We start from the raw sequence: 21,908 nt of genomic DNA, 5'->3' as shown, positions 1-21,908 counted from the left end.
TAAATTTTGGTCATCGATTTGGTTTGTCTATTACATGACTATTTTTTTAACTCGGTGTTAAAGCTTTATGCAAGCCCGTCTGGGTGGGTTCCACCTCGGTACTCATCAATATATTTCACCGCCTAGAAGAAATATTTAGTATTTTTGTTCATTGTAACTATAGGTACAAGGGATATAACATCTTAGTGCCCAAGGTTGATGGTGCATTGGCGATGTATGACTGGGTGCATAGTATACATTCCCTTGTCATATACATAAAAAAATCTTCTAAAAAAAAAAAGAACAAAACTTTGGCAACCACAAACCACACAAGGTTTTGTCAGTTTAGCTTTTAGAAAATCATACAAGAACTATTAAGCGTACGTTAATAAAATAATTAAATTTACTGCATTGTACTACACAATGCCTACTTACTTGCTTACTAACAAATTATGTAGAGCAAACTTCTGGCAATGAAGATATAATTCTAAACTTTTCATTAAATACTAAAAGTAGATATTTCCCAAATTTATGGACATAAAAAATAATTGAGGATATCTGAGACTCAAACTGTTTTCTTGGGAATGAAGATGTACCTTATTGTGAGATGCTACATACGTTGGCCTCATCTCGTATAAGACTAATGTTCAAAGCCGTAAGAGAAACAGAAGACAAACTGCGCAAATATCAGAAAAAAAATGTAAATTCCAAATTATTGGTAGGTATATCCGTCCTTCTGAAGTTGAGACACAATCTTTGGAGTAATCGTGAAAAATAATTTTAAAACGCCATCCTATTACTTCCACTAACGCTAAACCAACAGGTTTATTGAATTTACCCAAAGGTATAAATGTATAGCGATAGTAACGGTGATACAAGTAACTACAGATCCAACATCTATCTACAAACTACTACTACATATTAAAATTTAATTGAATATATATAATTTAAGATGAAATTCAATTTTAATAAACAAAAGGTATGTTTAAAAATATAACTAATTTCATAAATAATACTTTTTTTATCGCTTATGTTGACTATGAAATATCTACGGTTTCCGTTTCTAACTCCGCATAGTCGATAAATCTTTCTTGGTGTATTTGTTTCTATAATAACATTCCGCAGATGTTTTTAACTATTCTAATTAATACACTTAAATATAATATTTTAGACAAATGTAGTGAAACGACCCAAATGAACACGTGAATCTTAACCGAAAATCGCCGGTGAAAATCCGGACAAGCACCACTAAATTTTCGAGTGCTTAATTGGACCGTGTTGCGCAGAAACGATTAAAACCACAGAAACACTTATAAAGTTATTAAGATTCAAAACAGCACCATTTTTATAGTGACAGTTAACTCTATTGAATAAATATAAAATTTTATATATTATTTAAAAGACCTTTACTTGAATAGCTTTCTCAATATTTTTTTTGTTTCGTGAGTACAATATATATAGTAGTTACTATACTAATACGTTTATTAGTCTGGGAACTACCAGTTAATAAAAATATATAAAAAAAAATACATTTCATCTCTAAATTTTTATAAACAATGAATATTCATGCGGTTTTTACAATTCTGTGGGTAAATTTTCCGGCTTGGTGTTAGTTTTTTTATTCATTCAGATTTTATTTAATAATAGAAGAATGGTTAATGTCATTAATGTGCTGAAATATGTTTTTTAGATATTATCAATTCTATCTAAACTTAAGAGATACATTCGAATAATTTGTATATGCTTAAAGAAATAATGTTTATAGAAAATTAGACGTTACATATTCACATTTCATAGATAAGTTCCAATAAAAATATTTCAATAGTGAAAACTTTTTTCTATCCTGCATTTTACTTAATTCAATTAATAATATTAGCTTATTACAATAGGTACTAGCTGATATTTTGTTTGTTTTTTTTTAGTGATACTAAAGCTGTCTTCGTCAAAATGGTTGTCTGTGGTATCTTAAAATAATTTGAAGCACTGTCTCAACTGTCATAAGCAATATTTGTCAATGTCGCATTCATAAGAAATGTCAAGTTGTCAAATAATCATTAATGAATGTCCCATTTGGTAGGGACATCGATAACATTTTAGCAAAATGGTTCAAGGGGATCATCCTCCAGACGATAATGTATTTAGATCTTTTATAAACGCTGTATATAATACTATAGATGCTCCTGTGACATGGATGCGAGGTAGGAATCACGTACTCGACGCTCCTAACTGTTATGTAAGTACGGTACTAATATAATTGTTGTGCTACAGAAAAGGTCGTGGAACCAAACCAGAAGAAGTATCCGTGGTATCACAAGCAGTATCGCCGTGTACCAACCATCGATCAATGTTATACCGATGATGTGCTTTGCGACTATGAAGCCAATTTGCAGTTTAAACGTGATAGGTTAGTTTTCCCTTGTTTACTAAATCATTTATCTTTTAATAAGAAATTTTTGGCGATCAACAATATTAAATTTCAATGTTATTTTTTTTAATTAAGTAAAGTTAGATATTAAATTAATTAATATTACCTATATCCTTACTGTTCTTCACTGTTTCAGCCTCGAACCTCTCTTGATGTCTATCCCTCTTATCAGTATTCTGTTTAATAGTTTTACCTGGTGTACAATGAAGTAACTCGTAATTTTTTATACATATGAAGCTATTAAGAATAATTTTAACCTTATTTTAAAGATCCTATGAGCTTTCACATGAGCCAAAAGCAAATTAGGTTTTAATAAATAATAACTGTATTTTTATAGAGCTGTTGATTCTGAGATCTTGAACATTCTGCGTATGCGTTATGAGGATTGCATGATGTATGAAACACCAGAACATTTGACTGTCTGCAAGCCCTTATGGGAAAGATACAAAGCTGCGGAAGAAGCTTGGTTCATCAAATGTGAGTTTATTTGTCCAATTCATATACATTACACTATTTTTTAACATTAACGAACAACACAGGTTCCTCATTTATAAAAATCATCTAGGAAATTTATTTTATACATTCATGTTACAGATGGTGACCTTGGAGCTTATGCTGATGCTAGGAAAGCGTACATGAAACAAAAACATCGTATGATTTGGGAGAGACGTAATGGTCCCCTTTCTGATCAGACGAAGTGAATACAGTAAAAAAATGTTAATATATAAGTAGATAACATTAAATGCCCTTGCAATAAAAATTTTAGTAAATAATTTGCTCCTATTTTTACCCTTAATTTTTATTATTTTGAAAATATTTACATTATCTATGATTGCTACTTGTACTGTGTAAATAATTTGCAATTTTTTTCCTCTCCTGGCTATTTCTATATAAAATACATTTTTGATTCAAAAATCGTGAAATAATTTGTCATAAAATTAAAGATTAATTAAATTTGTTTTATCACTGGAAAATCCATATTATTTAGATGTGTGGATGTTGGATATGTTATAATTTTGCCTGCATCTGCAAAATATTAGTTTAAACAAACAACACTAAAATTTTGTTTTTTTTTTTTATTATTATATTATTTTAATAAGTTTAAAGCATATAATACAAATATTAATTTAATAAGCTGCATTGTTGATTGAGACCAAATAGCTACATTATGAAGCTACAGATCCTATTACCATTAGTTTTACTTTCAAGAAATTGTCAGTTACTGTCTGTATTTGGCATCAATAGTCAATCAAACCTGTAAAACTGTGTTTTTGTTTCTTTAGTTGTTGTAGGTCCCACTGAATTATATCATCTGCGCAGACAGTGGTCAAAATGTGAACAGAAGGACTTTTAGGAATCAATTTACTGAATAAAAAAATATATCAAAAAATAACATTTATTTTCCAACACTACATTCATTTCATGCAATTATGACGAGATACAATTTCCATACGTACACCGATTCACTAGTTGGAAACTATAACAAGAAATTAAAGATCACAGAACGACGAAGACGTAGAAAATAATACTAACATCTTCACTTACTGTACTTGAAAACCTTATTCTACCTTACCCTTATAAATTTAAAACTTTGTTATTGGTCACGAAAGTAAAAACAACATTGGATTAATTAAAAGTATCTAACTTATCTGCTACAGTCTCATGAAATTCAATTCACATAAAGGGTGTTGTGACAATCGAATTCCATTTAAAATAAGAATAAATTTCAATATATAGTCACAAAGATAAAATTACTTAAATAGAATCTGCAGCAGAAATACATTATAAGTTTTGTCTTAATCATAATATAGATAATATAAGTATTGGACAGGTGGTTTCTTTAGTGTTTCGTTTGAAATGCAGACTGGCAGTGTTACAATAAATATAATTGCATTAAATAAATATACTCGAAAACATATGCAAGGGCCTGCTTACATAAGGCTGATGTAAATAACTATTAATTTTATAATCATTAACGTATTTTAAAGCATCAATGTCGCGGTTCCACATTAATTCTACTATACAAAGATTCGAGTAACGATAACCTTGTAAATAAATGTGCTTATTGATTTTTGTACCAATCAATAAGATATGTACATAATATACATAAAAATTATTTTCGTATGCTTCTTTTAATTTTTTTAAGTGATATATTTATTGGTACGTAAATATCACAATTAATTTGATAGCTAAATAAATGATTGCACATTTACTTACACTAACATTATTTGTATCTCTTAGTTGATAAAAAAAAACTTATAATCCTTAATAATATACTTATTCATTTTTTACAGTTTTTGATTCTAGTCATATAACACTACTTAAAATAAACAACGGCAATCATTTGAAACAAATTTTTAGATTGACCGTTATTAAAAAATAATATTTAAATTATCCTAAAAATATGATCCAAATTCTTATAAAAATATATGTACTTAAGCTATTAATGTGGAACGACGGATTGTACTGTAAAATGTCCAAAATAAAAACCATCATTGCACTTCAGGCACAAGCATATTCTTACAAAGCAATATCACTCACTATACAATACTTTTATAAAACATTTGAACATCTATAATTGACTCTTACATTGTAAGTTTGATGGGTAATTGTAAGAATTCTTTGAAATAAAGTCTATAAATTTTATTGCAATATATAATATTCTACATACAAATAATAAAAATGTTGTCTTCTTAAATTATAAATTCGATAGTGACATTTTGACGATTCTATTTATTAATTACACAACATGGATTTAAACTAAGTCATATAAAGCCAAATTAAAGTATAATTATGTTATGTACTCGTACAATCATTGGAGATCAAATATCAAAGGATAAAATTCTAAAAAATTAACATTTTTAAAGATTATTATTGTACTTTGAAGAGCATTCGAAAAATGTTATAAGCGCTACTATATATGACCGAATTAACATTTACTAGGCTCAGGCAGGCTGCATGATATGTAAGAGAGCAATACCAACGGAAATAACACAAGACAAATATATTGCAAATGCCTATAAATAGGGTTTAGAATCCTATATAATTCATCGCTTATAAAAAAATAATTTAAATATAGCCGATAATTTATTTCAAGACTTTTAAATAATATTTCACTGTAAACATTGTATGTATGTCAGATAAATACATACTAATACTGACTTGTTGCGTTCTATACATTACAATCTAGTGAAACAGATTCTTAAATTAAATATTACACATGTTAAATGTCAAATGATAAAATAAAGATTGGATAGAATTTAGGATAGATTCGTAAATTTTAGCCAACCTCGGGTAAATACAAAGAAATTATAAATTTAAATGTATCATCGCAGAGCTATTCAAATCATTAAGCGCCATTTTTTTTTTACAAACTAGAACTAACTTAATTTGCACATTCCTTGCACTTGATAACATTTTACGAACGCGAGAAGATTTTCTTAACCTAAATAAACACACAAAAATATACGCCATCTAAAACATTATTGTTATAGACATCACATTTATTAGGACTCTTATTTTAGTCTGGAGATAAAATTCGTTGCGGCTCTGTGTTGACAGCTTTGGATCAGAACACATGCATTTTTATTATACTATAATATTATTTTGGAATGCTTCGTAGGTGGGAACATTTTACGCTGCATCAAATTGAGCGGCCAAACGTGTGCGACCTGATGAAGAAATCGGTTCATAAATTAAGTATATACATTGAAATAATTATCTCACAAATTCAATTGGAGTCGACTACAGCAGCTTATTCAAGTCTAGTAAATTGCATTAGATGGACTTGTGTTTGCGCAAACACTACACTACACTTTTAAGTCAATTTTATAACAATTGTGTTAATAGCAACTACTAAGTTTATATGAGTTGTATCGTAAGTATTCTAAATAAAAAAAAATCTATGAACACATATTAATGAATGAGTCGATTTATTAAATAGTTTACTATAAAGGAAAGCCAAACATTATATATAAATATTAAAATGATTAGTGATAACTTACGTTTATTATCTTGGCTCAGCAAAGCCGTAGGAGCTGGCAGAGCACTCGCGGGCGGCGAACACCAAATATTTGTATTAGGTGATTCGAACACGCGTGAACCCTAAAAACAATCATCAAAATGAAATGATATTACTCAGTTCAGGTCTACAATTGAACAACTGTTTATAGGCCATTAAGCGAATAAATATTTTTTTATTACATAAAAAGATTATGTTTTTCGAATAAAAATATATAAAATCGGAGACATATATTCTCATTTCAAACTAATAAATACTATTTTCTTTTTATTTATAAGCTATTTACTTAATTTATTATTATTGTAGTTTCTTGTATAAAAGGTGTTTTAATTTACTAACAAGATTCTTACCTTCTGTCCTGGCGGCGTGTCATACACAGAATAATCTTCCACTGCGCATCGAACAGGAGCCAAGTCACGTCGTTGCGGTAGTGTGACTCCCGCAGCAAGTTTCCATAACCCTTCGCCATCAGTTTCGATAAACACAGCGCGGTGCTGGCGAAGGAAGCTTACTGCGGCTTCTAAATCTGAGGGCATCGTATTTGAATTACAAAATAATCGATTTTCCTGACAACATTTAAGGCACTTCAGAGATATAATTTCATATATATTTAAATAAAGGCATCTACGTGAAAATAGTATTTAATTTCATTAACAAGTTTTCTACAATATTAAAAATTCAATAATATTTACCAGTATTTTTTAGAAAAGTTTTATAGCGTATATTTACTTACCCAACTCTGCATTAAGGAATGACAGGCCATAACGTTTCGAATACTCGATGACGATTTCCATGACAGGAAGCGGACCCGAGCGATCGGATAGGATTTGTGCAATTCGCCATACGGTACGCCAAGTCGCCGTCAAGCAAACTTGACGTTCGCATATTTCTAAAACACCGGATGCAGTAAGGCTGTTCAAGTCCGGGTCGGCGCCGCACAGGCTACGGAAAGCGGTGACGAAGTATTCCTCTGTCGAACCGCGAGCAACGCTACGGTCTGCGGACAGCACGGCACAGGCTGCAAGCGCCGAGCTCACCCAACGGGACGTATCCTCCGCAAGCTGCACGATCCCCCCTTCCACGAAACCCCCCGCAGCATACACGAGCGCTTCGATCGACGATTTGTCTAGGATGTCCGGCTGCGGAGGCGCTCCAAACTGCGCCGCGTAACGCGCCGGCAGCGCCGTGAGCGCTACGGGAACCAAGGCCCGCAGCCTCTGAGTCATCACGGCTCGAGCCGCCCTCGTAGCCAGGCGCACGCTACGTTCGCCCGAGGGCTCGCAGTATACGGTCACCGCTTCCGGAATTAACTCGAATAACTCCACGAGTTTAACGCAACCGTAGTGAGCAACACGGAGCTGTCTACCGAAATGTGCGTGATACGCTGGCACGAAACGGGAGAATTCCATTCTCAAATTGGGCGTATAGCATAGCAGTTCGACGGCTTGTACTGCGAATTGGACGGTGCGTGCCCGCTCTTCGGGGGTTGGGGTTCGACGAGGCAGTGATACGGTCCCGTCGGGGCCGATGACAACGCTCTGTGGGGCTACTCTTTCCATGAGCTCCTCGATAGTGCAGACTCCATAGTCAACGGTTGAGAAAGGCCGACCTATAGTAGCTTGATACAATTCGGGAATGTCATGAAGCATGATCGTTCGACCCGGTTGAGCCTTCAGTACTTTCAGAAGATCCGACGTCCAACGTCTTCCTTGCGCTGCCGCGGAAATCGTTATCACACGGTATGATCCAGATCCCAAAACCTGTAAGTGTATAATTACAATTTTATAGTGAATCTACTCGAGCTTAGACCAAAAGTTCTTATATATATATTAGAGCTAACCACGATAGTGTTGCCAAGGGCCGATAGTAAATCTGGGAGTTTTGTGAATCCATAGTCAGCGACACGGCACTGACGACCAAAATGATGGTGAAATGCGGGTATGAGTCTGCAAAAGCGAAAAAATTAAAATAACGTACAATATCATTCAATATTATCTATTGAAATATGAAAAGCCCTAATGCAGACGACAATACGTAAATTATTTACCAATAACGTGAACCTTCGAATGTATACAAGCATATATGCAAGCGTATATAAGGGATATTCACACGTACTTGCTGAACGGAATGGAGCAGCGCGGAGCAGTACGGAGGAGATCAATGAGTTCCCTCTCGAACAGAGCCAGCATGGGTTCAAGCGCCGGTGCAGTACGAGGCCGATCACGTTCACCGCTCGAGCGAGATGTCTCACCTGCACGAAGAATTAAGCAATTAAATGTGGTAAATATGTAAGACGAACAAAAGCAAGATAATTTAATTTCGGAAGATACTAAGAATCACGTGAAAATATTTTATGTTCAAATTCAGACTAGACTCCGATTTTAATTACTCACTCAGATAACTTAGCGAAGGCGGCGAATCAGCCCGGGCGATACGCCAAGTGAGATGGCGTGATGGACTATCCTTAACTTCCAGATTAGGGATGCTTCGGAGAAGCAACTCTAAAGCAACACCACGTCGAGCGTCTGCCACTAACGGGGGGAATACGGCCTCATAGCATTCCACGAAACTATAAAGAGCAATACATATAATTAATCACAATGGAACGTTAATTTTAATTACAAATTGTCACAAGCTCATTTCAAGTTTATTTACCTAAGTAATGGCAATATCCCTCCGTGATTCTCCAGTATAATTTGGGTATTCTTTGCCAAAACTGCTATCTCCATAAAGACCGGCTGCAAAATACGGCTTCCGTCTTCGTGACCGGTATTCATGAGAGCATGTATGTGACACTTCCAGGGCGCCTCCTCGGATTCCGAGTTCGACACGGGCGTGTGGTCGACGAGCTGCACCATGCGACCGAACCCCTCGTGGATGACGACCGTGTCCTTCACCTTGGCGATGTCGGACGTGGTCAGAGCGCAGCAATGCCGACTGGCGTAGGCGTCGCGCAGGCGCAGCAGCGGCAGCGTGTAGTTCTTCTGGTCGAGCAGGATGGCCCGCAGGCGGATCCGCAGCACGTCTAGGTTGGGCGCGGGCGAGGGGCGGCCCAGCGACAGCTCGAGGCGGCGGCCCGCCCACTGGTTGTCGAGGCGGCGCTTGTGCACGCGCGCTATGGCCAGCCGCGCGTCCCACTCCGAGCGCAGCACCACCGTCGCCAGCGGGCCCTCGCCCGCCGCCCAGATGGACACCCGGACCACGGGCACGTACTGGTTGAACAGCTTCATTAGCATTTCCTGCGAAGACAAAATGAGATTTTAATATAATTACATTGAATATCAACATTTAAAAAAGTCCCTTTTCTTAGGTAAATTATCATCAATATTTAATGATTTTCAGAACATCATTTATAACTATATACCTATATACTATGAACAAAAAAATATATCTATCATTTAACTAAATCTATTTGGATAATAACATAGTCAAATGTACCTGTAACACGATCGGTTCGTAGGGCGGCAGGTTGGAGACGGTGAGCTCGGCGGTGGACTCCAGCTCGGCCTCGCTGTGCTCGCTGAAGCTGGCGGACGAGTTCCACGGGGAGGCTGCTCGCCGGCTGTCGTCGCCGCTGTTGCTGGACGAGCAACCTGACCGGTCTAGGTTCACAGTACCTGGTTTTGTTATGAAGACATCACGTTATATACGTTATTTAATTTACTTAATTTAAAATAATGGGCCATCAAATGACAAGTGTTCACTACCGCCTATACATTATAAGTTAGAAATTTACAAAATATTCAATGTCCCTAACACCGTCAAGTTCCAAACAATTCAAAAATGTAAACTATTATACTACTTGTTTTTGTAATTTACAGAATCAAATCAATACAAATTATGGCCGTTCGTCGGAATTATAACTGATCCGTACCCAGACGATTGCCAGTAAAATCGCATCATGTAAATAGGTATATGTTGTTTTGTAAATTCTTGAAGGCCACCATCGAATTAAGAATTCAATGAAATCGCTTTCATATAATTTCTGTATAACAAACAGACATTAAATAATGTGATACTTCATCTTCTACCCGTCCACCGATAAACCAAAGATCGTTTCGGGGTAGCACCGAGTGTGCGTGCAAGCTATTACGTATGGCGCGTGTCTGACCGTGCGTGCCGCGGATCTTGCGCGGGCGCGGCGCGGGCGGCGGGCAGAAGTCGAGCGGCGGCGGCGTCGCGGCGGGCAGCTGCTGCAGCGCCAGCGCCCACTCGCTCGACACGCAGCGAGACCTCTCCGGTGGAGCGGTTGATAAATGCTTGATAAATATACATAACAAATTTTAAAAATCATTTTAGTTATACAGATGACTTTAATTGCAATTTACATTCGACGAAAACCATACACGGGTCCGTTTAAGTGAAATGGGTACTAGTTTTCCAAATCCTAGTAGATACTTTTAAATGCTTATTTTTAATTTATTATTTTAGAAACAAAATAAAACTATTTTAAAATATTTTTCAGTTAAATTAACGTTAAAATATTAACTAAAACTATAATAATAAAATGAACATGGGTTTGTGACATCAACGACTCTGCACTTTTATGAAAATAAGATCCATAGTATTACCGAAAAAATAACTCTAATAAAACCGGTGAATGATAATTATAAAATAGTTGCGATATCAAGGGCAAGCTGTATAATCTCGTAACTGACCTGTGCTACTGGCTGCACAAATTGCGGTTGCGCTCTCGGCTGCACGGGTGCAGTGCTGTACCCCTCGTCGCTCGAATAAGTCGGCTGGAATGCACTCCGCGCATATCGGGTGCTTATCTTTCGTCCGAATACATCCTCGCCATCCATACGTTTTAAAGCTCTAGAAAATAATTATACATACATTATTAAGCGATTATGACTGTATTACTAAAGAAAAAAAAATTACAATTCTTTAAACAATAAAGTTTCAAAGGTGATAAAACTTAATTAATAAGAAAAAAAAAGAAATTCAACATCCACAGACAGTTTTTAGTAGGGGATAATTCGCCTATAGGCCCAACGTGATATTCTTAACCTAGCGATAGACAGCCAAAGAGTATAAAATTTGTATATACGAATACGCGAACATAATTTCATAGACGTAAAGTTCATTATATACCTATTTAATATTAATATACTTATTACGTTCTTAATGTTTCAATATTTATGTAGTAGATGAATAATAAAATGCGTTTTAAGTAGGAAGTTCTTAGACGAACGGATTAAACTTATCTACCATGTACACGGTTCAGTGACCACTAAAGAGCCTTCAGCTTTAGTTCAGCGAGCTGTAACTATCAATTCGTTCACGATAAACAAATAAAAAAATAGTTGCGGTCCGTCGATTATATTATTGAACAAAATACTTGTTGAAATATAAAAATAAATAAACATTTTTATTTCGATGATTGGACGTTTTATCAATTCACTCGACCAACTGTAGGTATACCAATCAGTTACTGAATAATATTACACATTTATATCTTCCAAATTCAAAATGTTAACGTTTCAATAATTTATAAATACTTAAACAAAATAAAAAACAACATTGCGTTAATACAATTTCTTTGTAAACCAACGAACTGTAACGGAACATTACATCAAAATAAAAATTTTTTGAAGCTGTCTAGTACATACATAAAATATAGTGTGTAGGAACTTCTTTCATAGTATAGAATGTAAAGTCGATATCATATCCGATACTGATGTATAGAAATAAGAGGTACTAGCTTGTAAAAATCAGGTTTTTGGAGACCGCAGTGTATATGACTTTTTTGCTCCGCGGGGAAGCGGAGAGGCTGTCTTCCGTGTCAGCTGCCAGCTGTAAGCTAGGTGCAGGCAATTCGTCCCACGCGATAAAGTTACAACCGTTTTTTTTTTTTAATAAATCTTTAAATTTCGAGTATTTTCTTAATACAAAATGTTCTTACCACTGGCTATTTGGAGACACAGAGATAGAATAAAGTAAAAAACTTGCAAATAATTTAAGTTCTCCTGAATAATATACATATTTTGTTATAGTTCAAAAGTGCATCGCGTAGGATGATATAAATAAAATTATTATTATTATTCATAGTTGATATTTTTTTGTAAGGAATGTTAGAAACGTAAATTAAATGGTAATCCCCACAGTAGTGATTCATTATAATTGATGGCAGAGTACGTTTAATTTGATGTGGAGTAACGGCATGTTTATGTGTATGTCCAACCGCTGGCCACGGGCCTCCTCTCCTCTTCAGAAGATTTGACGCTTAATTCACCACGCTACTCCAATGCGGGTTAGTCGATACACATGTGGCACGATCTTAAGTTAAATACAACATAGTTATTTGAGAGGTTTTCTTTCAAACACAAATTAAACACATGCACAAGAACAAACAGAGTTCTGTTTGTCGGATGCGAATGCGCAAACTTCGGTTAAGATAACACTGTTCACAGTTCTTAATATTTTATATAGTAGTCATAAATTGTATACCAGATTCATGATTGAAATAAAACTAGTTTTTAACGGATTTAATCGCGTATATTAATTATTTTAACATCCCGACGTTTCGAGCACTTTGCAGTGTTCGTGGTCACGGGCAGACAGTCTGCCCGTGACCACGAACACTGCAAAGTGCGTATACGCGATTAAATCCGTTAAAAACTAGTTTTATTTCAATGTGTAATAATCGCGAAAATCTAAGACAACAGATTCATGATTTATGTTTTGATTCATAAACATAATAAATATAACCATATCATTTCTTCACTAATATGTAAACATAAAGATAGAAGACAAACGAATCGGAGTGGCAGACTATGAAGAACATTTTGTTCTTTTTTATTACGTGTCATTTGAAAGTGCACCGACTATAGTATCTTCATCGTGTGTGACGCGATTAACGAGTTTTCTAGTGGAGAGCATGAATCATACAGCTATTTCATTCGCGCCACGTACAAATCTACAAATTTTTTTTTTATTAGCGCGTCTTATGACATAAATATCGTTGTTTATCTCAAGATATGGTTTGAACGATAAATATTAATAGACATATCTATAAATATACACAGAAATAAACATTAGATTGAAAGTAGAATTAAATCTATACTAATATGATAAATTCTCAATTAACCTGGTCTGTGTGTCTATTGCTTTGTCACGGCTAAACTATTAAACCGAATTTGATGAAATTTGATATAAAGCAAGCTTGAACTCCAAGTAAGTATATGGCATATGGTATAGATTAACATATTGTACGTTTAAGTCCAAAGTATATCGCCGTTTAATGTATGTTCGCACTAATCACAGTTAGTTCTGTAGGGATTTCTATTCCATTTTCACAAATAGTCATATTCACGCGAAAGACTTGTGTGTGTTGGTGTGACTAGGACTTATCCAGATAAATTAGGTACCCACACAAAAAATAAACTATAAATGTCCTACTGCTAGTCCTGCATTATTTTTAAAAATGGTTTCGAGCTTATTTCGTTTCCTTGCAATAAAGAAAGATCCATCATGGTAGATTTTCATCCAAAACAGGCAGGTATCCTCGCAATGTTTTCCTGCACCGCTGAGCACGAAAGCAATTATATACACTAATTATTTATATACATGAATCATTGGACACTTGCCCCGATCTGAACTAGTAATCTTTGGTTAAGATTTACGTGTTCTAACTATTGGTTCATTTCGACTCCACCTAACGATGTACTTTCATCTGTTACGAATTTTTTTAGGTTATTTGTCAATTATTCGCCATACTCTCAAAATTCTCAAATGTACTAAAAGGTTATATAAAATATAGCGTAGTAGGTACATAGTTCTAGTTAAACGGTTCTTAAGAAACGTTCGCGAATCGATAAACATAGTAACGCTTTAGTAATACCTGTGTGCAGGGGCGGGGCGCTTTTAAAATATATACTAATTAACAATATTTAATCGAGTTATGTTAAGCACGTCCAACATATTTCCATTTTTAAATCTGAGGTACTAGACAAAATACCTTCCACAAGTTTGTCGAAGCTATTTTACGAATTACGAAATCGACAATCGTTGTGACATTGTTAAGACCCGCTGTTCTTCGTTCGAAGAAGTATTTAAGCCAATGATTAATCTATAAAGTTTTCTATCCTTTATACATGACAAAAGATATCACTATGCCATTTGCATTAATAAATCTTATTAAAAAGAACAGAGAACAGACTCCATTGCAAACATACGTCGTGATATTACATTAGTATAGTCAACGACTTAATTTAAGTTTAACAATCTTTTTATAGGCACTCCGTTGTTTGGTCATTGCATTAAGGACTGCATTTAGAATAGATTTATGATAAAAAAAACAAAGATTTTTGGTTGTTATGTTTATCTGTATCTACGGCTATATGCAGAGAGCACAATGACATTATCTTTTGAATTATTTAGTTTTAAAGCGTGGATTTGAATTTTTATAACGTTACAAATTTCGAAAATATAAATCAAACGGCTTACCCCGTGAGTAGCATCTTATGCTTGTTTTATGGCGACTTCATTAAATGCTTTCAAAGCTACACAATAAATACTTAAAATTCTATGTTTAAATAATATAAATATTTTTTTAAAAAAACTTTATAAATGTGTTCTTGCTTGTGCCTGGCGTTGCAATGGCCGATATAATTTCAATTTCATTCATGTATTAAATAAATACATTTATGTGGGTAAATATAAAATACGTTATTAACGGAATATAATGCAACGTCTATACTTCCGAAATCTGAATTATGCTTTATATTACATACAATGAAATTTTTGGTTTGCTTTTTCTAATCCGTTTGATTATACTAATTTCAAAAATATATTATGCTTTAAAACTTGTTTATTTATTATTATAATAATTTAAGCTAACATTATAGATGTGAAATCATCCTTCTTATATATTTAAGTATATACACCTCGCATCTATTGACTATCAAAGGCGCGATCATCCACATTAATTAATTATTTTTTAATAAAAAAAAATACAAATATAATCAAATTTTTATTTATTTACTGTCTTTACTCTTCGTCGTCTCACAAACAGAAAAATATCTTGTAAACACGAGCGCTCACTTATACTAATGCAAACCGATGGGAATTTAACGCTTTGAGACTTGAGTGAATAGATCTATAAAGTTGTTGAAATGTAAATTGAATTCTGGGCTCACGCGAATAACATACACGGCACACAGTACGTGTAATAAATTCGTGATCGACTACGGCTGCGTACAGTTCGGTTTAACACGTATAGAACTACGGCTTTACCTTATGGTTATTTCTTAAGCTAATTTTAAAATGGAATAAGTACAAACCGAGCGATCGTACCAATCGCATACCTTTAATTCTCATTTATCTCTTTACTCAAATATCTTGCGACATCTCCGTAGTGTTAATTCAAATCACAAATTAAAAGCGCTTTTTTTTGTTGTATAAAAATAAATTTATATAATTAAACTTAAAAGATGACTATTAAAATAAATATTAATCTTTAAAACAACCAAAACTTACTTTTTACTCAGTCATGTTTTTTATTCCTACAAAATAAATTTCAGGCAAATTGTATTTTAAAATCTAAAGGACGTTTTGTATTGTTATTTTAAACTTCGTTCGAAATCAAATTTCAATTTAGGTAAACATTTCGAACGCAAAAGGTCGAGTTTCGAAATAAACGGGGAAAGGCAAACATTAACGATTTTCTATTTTTAGCGGACCATCAGATTGTTCTAGTTTTGTACTTACGTTAAGTTTATAACGACATTTCACAGTTCTTACAAGGAAAATACCTATAAAAGAAAAATTTAATATTTGCGATTTGTTTCCTATTATATGCAATCAAATTCCAACGAGTATGTGAACGCCGCATTATCAGATAACTCAGAAGTTTCAACTACCCTCAAATCATCGTTTCAAAGTCAGCTGATCGATTCAACTAAAGTTCACTGACCTCGTTCTGTATGTAAGAAAGCGACACGTAATTAAAAATTATGGTTTCGTTATTTTGTACTTGATTTATATTTTTAAATTTTATTAGTTATATTTATTTAAAATTTCGATTAAATATGTTTGTATGAGCCGTATTATTATTATATTCTTTATGTGAATTAAATAATAATAATTTTAAAGAAGTACATGTTAAAAATATGTAATAGTATGTTTATATATATTATAATATTACAACACGTTTTGATCAAATTGCTTATATGTATTTTTGTTTAACTGTTTTGAAAACATTTTGAATCAATTTAATTACAACTTACAAAAGATATTTTTGAAATCGACTCCATTATTATATTATCTATTATTTATAACAGGATACTATAATAATACGCGAATATATAAAATTAAAACCTTTTGAGTGTAAGAATTATACACGTTAACAATAATGTACAAGCACGCAATATGACACGTATTCGCTACATATGTTTATGAAGCGAATATTTCTCACTGGAGACCTTGATCTCGAATACACACATATAAGACATATACGCAAACCTTGACAGGAAAATTTCCTGCTCGAATGAAAACCGTACCAAGCGAGGTTAATACACTTTTTATAATAAAATAAGATATACTATGACAGTAATAGTAAGGGTAGGTGTACGGGGAATTAGGACACTTGATGTGAGTGATCCACCACCAGCGAGACAATGGCGTCGTAAGTAATACTAACCATTCCTTACACTGCCAATGCGGCACCAACTTTGGAAACTAATATGTGATCCCTTGGTTCATGTTTGTTATGTTTGGGTGTTTGTTACTCAATCACGCAAAACGGTCGGGCCGAATTGGATGAAACTTGGAATAGAGACAACATATTACCTAACACAGGTTATTTTAAACAGGTTATACACGCGGACAAAAGCTAGTATTTTTATGTATTATATATAATGTTCATTCCTTTTTCTTATGGCATCGGTAGGCGGGCGGTCAGAGTTGATATTGGTAGACGAAAGAGTAAATGCACCACCAACCTTGGAAACTAAGATGTTATGTCCTTTATGCTGTCGCTCACCTTTCAAACCGGAACACAATAATACAAAGTATTACTGTTTGGCGGTAGAATATATTATGAGTATTTGCTATCCAGACGTACCTTAAAATAGCAATTTTAACTAACGATTACGATATACATTTTATCTCTTACTAACCTTAAAATCGTCATTTTAAATATCAAGTAAACGTGAGCCACAATAGGTTGTAAAATCAAATCCACTGAGAAGTAAAAATCTAAATTATTCCGAAAGCGGGATTTTTTTACGGTTAATATCTTTAATATGCTGCTTACAAAGTTAGAAACATTAATTGAACGATATTTTTAGGCCTTATAAAATATATCTTTGACAGTTTTTCAATTTTTTAACTGTCACGTATCCCTTAATAACAAGAACGAATAAGTAACTTGCGATCCACTCACTAATAACGTACGCACAATAAACAAACCTTTATTTGTTTCATTACATTATTAATAAGTACTTGATAATATGATGGATTTTGTATATAATATGAATAATATTATAATAATACTTGTCGGCCGCGGTTTCACTCGCATTTTAGGGGTTGGAAAACAGTTTCAAGCTTGCTTCATAAGAAGAAGAGCAACTGGCGGACAGAGATTTTTCCTTTTTTGTTGAGAATCAATGTTGTAAGGTATATTTTACATTATCAATATTTTTTTTCACAACAGTTTTAAATTCGACAAAATAAAAAATGTCCCGTTAAAGCGATTTCAAGCGTATGACGAAAGATTCAAATTCGGGTTGTCCTCCTTTATGAATCTTGGCTCACTTTCACTATTCGAATAAATATTTCTGTGGCTTGGTGTAAAAGGGCCAATATTAATAAACCTTACGTATATTAATCAGAATAGAAACGGTGAACACTGTTGGTTGTTTTATATAACACATAAGCCATTTTGAAAAATAAATAGGTATATACATATATTTAAATGATTTGTTTTTATGTAGACAATGTAGTTTTATGTTTTCGTTTAGAAATCCAGAATCCTCACAAGTTTCCTAAAAGATTGCGATAGAAATTTATTTCTGTCGTAAATTGCTGCCATTCAAAAAACGTTAGGAAAAAAAGCGATAACATTTTTCGCAATTCGTTTTTGTTTTTTAATAATTTAGACATTAATTCACACGTTTCATTCTCGATTTATTTTTATAAGAATAAAAAAAATAGAAAAACATTGATACGTTTTGTTATAATTTCTTTTTATTTCAACTAAAACAACAAAATCTGTGTTGCCATCTGTGATTACTTTTTGCGTGTATTATAATTTATGGGAAATTTCGTAAGCAGAAGCAAAAATTCAAGACAAAAATTTTATGGTGTTTTATAGACATTGTTATATGTGCCTAATAAGTACTTATTTCGATGAAAAATTACAATCATTGACGATTTGTTTTCTCTTACATAATTACTCAAAAATACACTTACTACTTATTTTTATTTAAAATGAAAACAAAAAAATATATAATTAACTTCATTGTGAAAGACCACCCATTACTTTTATAGAATTAACATTTTTACTATTAATAATATAATATCAACTCACCTCGAAGCATGATCAGGTGTAGGAAACTTGAGCATAGCCGTAGACGCAGTGACACGGAGAACCTTCCCCCCACAATTGTCGGCCAGCCTTCGGAGACGCCTCGACACCCGCTCCGGCGGCTGGTCCATCGGTAAATTCGCAACTTCCATTTCACATGTCGGCTCTTCTTCTTCTGTTTGACTCACCTATTATAATAATAACTTTTATATAGTCACACAATAGTATACCAGTTATTATGAAGGAAACACTAATACCATATAAATAGTTCCTTATTACATACATAATTTGATTATACTTTAAGTTAAATTCTATTGCAAAAACTTATTAAATGAAATGACATCTCAACATTAGAACCTAATTTATAAAGTCGGTCACATTAATAACATTTAAATATTTTTGTTATAACAACTATTGACAACTACAAAAACACTAATTTCCTAAATATACATATATGTAGTACATACAAGCAGCAATTGCAAAACTAATAAAGTCACAGAAAACATCTTCACTATAAGATAATATAAGATTTATTATGAAAACACCTCCCAAACATAAGTACGGAAAAAAAATAGCAATGTATTCAGGACAATTCCATTGTTTTGCAAATACACTAATATAATTGCAATTATAATTAATGAGTTATTTGAAATACTTAAGTGTTCGCAAATATTAAATAAAAGTAAATAGCCTTTGAAGTAATGTTCTCTTTTAAAATATAGGTTAATTATTATGTTGACATTTTATCATTTAGCTTTATTTGTTATGATCTTATAATGAGGTTAGATGGGATCTATTATTATTAACAACGTAGGCAAAGGAAAAGATATTGTATTAATTATATTTTAAATTACTCAATATTTATAGAACTTGAGTTCATACTTGAATATGCTAATTCAAAAAAAATATTTTAGTACCTTAGGGTTCCTTGGCAGGTGTGCGGTCAGATCATTGTAACAATAATGAGAAGAGGCACAAGCGATTAAGGCGGATGAGGTGTTCTGTTTATGAACCAATATCACTTCCATATTTTTCCTAAACAACAACACACAATATTAGTTTATAGATTTTTTTGTATAAAAAAATACTTATAATCCCATGTAAAATACGAACCTATGCCTAAAATCACACAAATCTGCTGCAAAATTTATATCCCCCGAGATCAATAATAAAGCAGCGGGAGCTGAATGTAACTCCCCGAATCTCCTCATACATTGCCTCAACTTTTCATCGGCAGCATTCTTTTGTGTCCCACAAACATGAATTAAACTAACCTAATGAATGAAAAAAGAAAGATTTTTTTATACTAGAAGAGAAACATTCAAATTTTTTACAATGCAATAAAAAAGCTATTCATTGAATTATAAAAAATTTAACTGTTTTGAACCTTTTAGTCTATGGAACATGAAATATAACAAAAATTTAAAAAAAAAATTTAGGCAATGAACAAAATTATAAGCCTACCATTTTAATTTTAAGAAGATAAAACTATTTTTTAACCAATTCATACAAACATACCTAAAGGAAATATTTATTGATCAATATTCTTACACAAAACAAAACAAACAATTGTACATTTAAAACCATAAACATTTACAACACTGTCCACTATGTAAACATATCATTTTCTATTTGTGTGTTGTCCTTACATGGTAATGCTGTGATAAGGTATACTGAATGTAAGTAAGTTTAGTGAGCCAATGTTATTGTGTTCAAAAGATTCTATAAATGGCAGCACTGTATAAAATAGCTATATATAGGTAATGTTGCATACACCCATAAGGTGGCCTACTTGCTTATCTTTCATCTGTTATAATATAAAAAAAAAAATAATGTAATAACATTAATAAGAATAATTTAAAAAAATATTTACTTGAGCATCATTAAGTTCTTGTAGTCGATTTGGAGATTCCTTTCTCACATCACACACCACAACAAAGTCTGCTTCACGTCGCCCTGTAAGAAATTTAGCTCGAATTGCGGCAACCACATCAATTGCAGAACAGCCCCGAGGCACCTAAGATAATATTTGAATACAATAATTTAATAATAAAATAAATTAATAAACTATGTTACAATTTTATTATATTGTTTACCTGACAATTTTCAATGTCCCAGAAAATTCCAACTGGCACAGAAACAGCTGTTCGCTGTTTATGATGTCGAAAACGTGATCGAACTCTCGCTCTCTCAACTGGAAAAACTCCGTCCTCTCTTAAGCTACCATTCATTTCGTCAGACGATTCATCTTCAATATCTAATAGCAACATGATATACTTTTATCACATACAAGTGTATACAACACAAAAACAGAGAGTGGATTGGTGGCCGATATAATCGTTTTTAAATCGATGCACCACATACGATACATATGTTCGTTGCATAATAATACTGACCTGTAATCCACAAACGAGGTGGTAATGGTATTTTCATTGCAGGGCTAGACACATTACTAGCTAGACCTTGAACAGAATGACTTCTCGTTTCCATGAGATTTCTCTCCGTACCCTTGATTAAGCTCATTGTACTCGTCGAAGTAATATCTTACCACAAAATTTATTATTATTCATAGATGTGAACAAAGCCTCAACCAAAAGTAGGCTATTTGAGCCCTAAATAACAACACGTAAACGAAACACGAAAAATAATATAAATACTTAAAATACTACATAAGGTGCTTAAATCGTAAGGATTTGCGTCTAATAAAACAACTATATACAAAATGTAAAAACAAATTTACACTTCGCTACGCCATTTCCACTTTCCACAGACTATATCATTACAAAACACACGGTCAATCAACCAGCGACTACCAAAATCCATACTTACCATACTTTAAAAAATTTAGTCCTTAATATTTCGGAAAAATATTTTTTAAATGAACACATTAGTAACACAAAATATAATAACAATTTTCAAAATTATTTCATTAAACAAAACTTAAAAACCTC

At 33.1% G+C, this 21,908-nt stretch overlaps 2 protein-coding genes across 2 annotated transcripts; one reads left to right on the top strand and one right to left on the bottom strand.

The window, feature by feature from the left end:
• Positions 1-2,015: 2,015 nt before the first annotated feature.
• On the top strand, positions 2,016-3,177 carry LOC125065581 (NADH dehydrogenase [ubiquinone] 1 beta subcomplex subunit 10). The gene is made up of 4 exons (XM_047673273.1): positions 2,016-2,177; positions 2,248-2,383; positions 2,742-2,881; positions 2,999-3,177. Exons 1-4 carry the CDS (start codon positions 2,081-2,083, stop codon positions 3,103-3,105), a joined length of 480 nt encoding a protein of 159 aa, XP_047529229.1. The 5' UTR covers positions 2,016-2,080; the 3' UTR covers positions 3,106-3,177.
• A 609-nt stretch (positions 3,178-3,786) lies between these two features.
• Positions 3,787-21,717, bottom strand: LOC125065579 (meiosis regulator and mRNA stability factor 1). Its single transcript, XM_047673272.1, has 17 exons — positions 21,354-21,717; positions 21,054-21,214; positions 20,831-20,974; positions 20,071-20,231; positions 19,875-19,992; positions 18,961-19,145; positions 11,084-11,243; positions 10,537-10,684; positions 9,864-10,042; positions 9,081-9,664; positions 8,819-8,994; positions 8,541-8,676; positions 8,266-8,371; positions 7,159-8,185; positions 6,776-6,951; positions 6,409-6,508; positions 3,787-6,075 (listed from the first exon to the last, which is right to left on the bottom strand). The coding sequence occupies exons 1-17, from the start codon at positions 21,478-21,480 to the stop codon at positions 6,038-6,040; spliced, it is 3,726 nt and encodes a 1,241-aa protein (XP_047529228.1). The 5' UTR covers positions 21,481-21,717; the 3' UTR covers positions 3,787-6,037.
• Between the last annotated feature and the right edge of the window lie 191 nt (positions 21,718-21,908).

The sequence above is a fragment of the Vanessa atalanta genome, chromosome 8 (assembly GCF_905147765.1).
Source record: "Vanessa atalanta chromosome 8, ilVanAtal1.2, whole genome shotgun sequence".
Lineage (NCBI taxonomy): Eukaryota > Metazoa > Arthropoda > Insecta > Lepidoptera > Nymphalidae > Vanessa > Vanessa atalanta.
The sequence above is the reverse complement of the archived record's forward strand: the minus strand, read 5'-3'. Positions and strand labels throughout refer to the sequence as shown.

Bases quoted from the DNA above. Each gene is read 5' to 3' on its own strand.
- LOC125065581 (XM_047673273.1), top strand. From the start codon at position 2,081: ATGGTTCAAGGGGATCATCCTCCAGACGATAATGTATTTAGATCTTTT. The intron at 2,178-2,247 runs GTAGGAATCACG...GTTGTGCTACAG, and splicing joins TCCTGTGACATGGATGCGAG to AAAAGGTCGTGGAACCAAAC. The intron at 2,882-2,998 runs GTGAGTTTATTT...TTCATGTTACAG, and splicing joins AGAAGCTTGGTTCATCAAAT to ATGGTGACCTTGGAGCTTAT.
- LOC125065579 (XM_047673272.1), bottom strand. From the start codon at position 21,480: ATGAGCTTAATCAAGGGTACGGAGAGAAATCTCATGGAAACGAGAAGT. The intron at 21,215-21,353 runs GTCAGTATTATT...TGTTGCTATTAG, and splicing joins ACCTCGTTTGTGGATTACAG to ATATTGAAGATGAATCGTCT. The intron at 19,146-19,874 runs GTACTAAAATAT...TTATTATAATAG, and splicing joins ACCTGCCAAGGAACCCTAAG to GTGAGTCAAACAGAAGAAGA.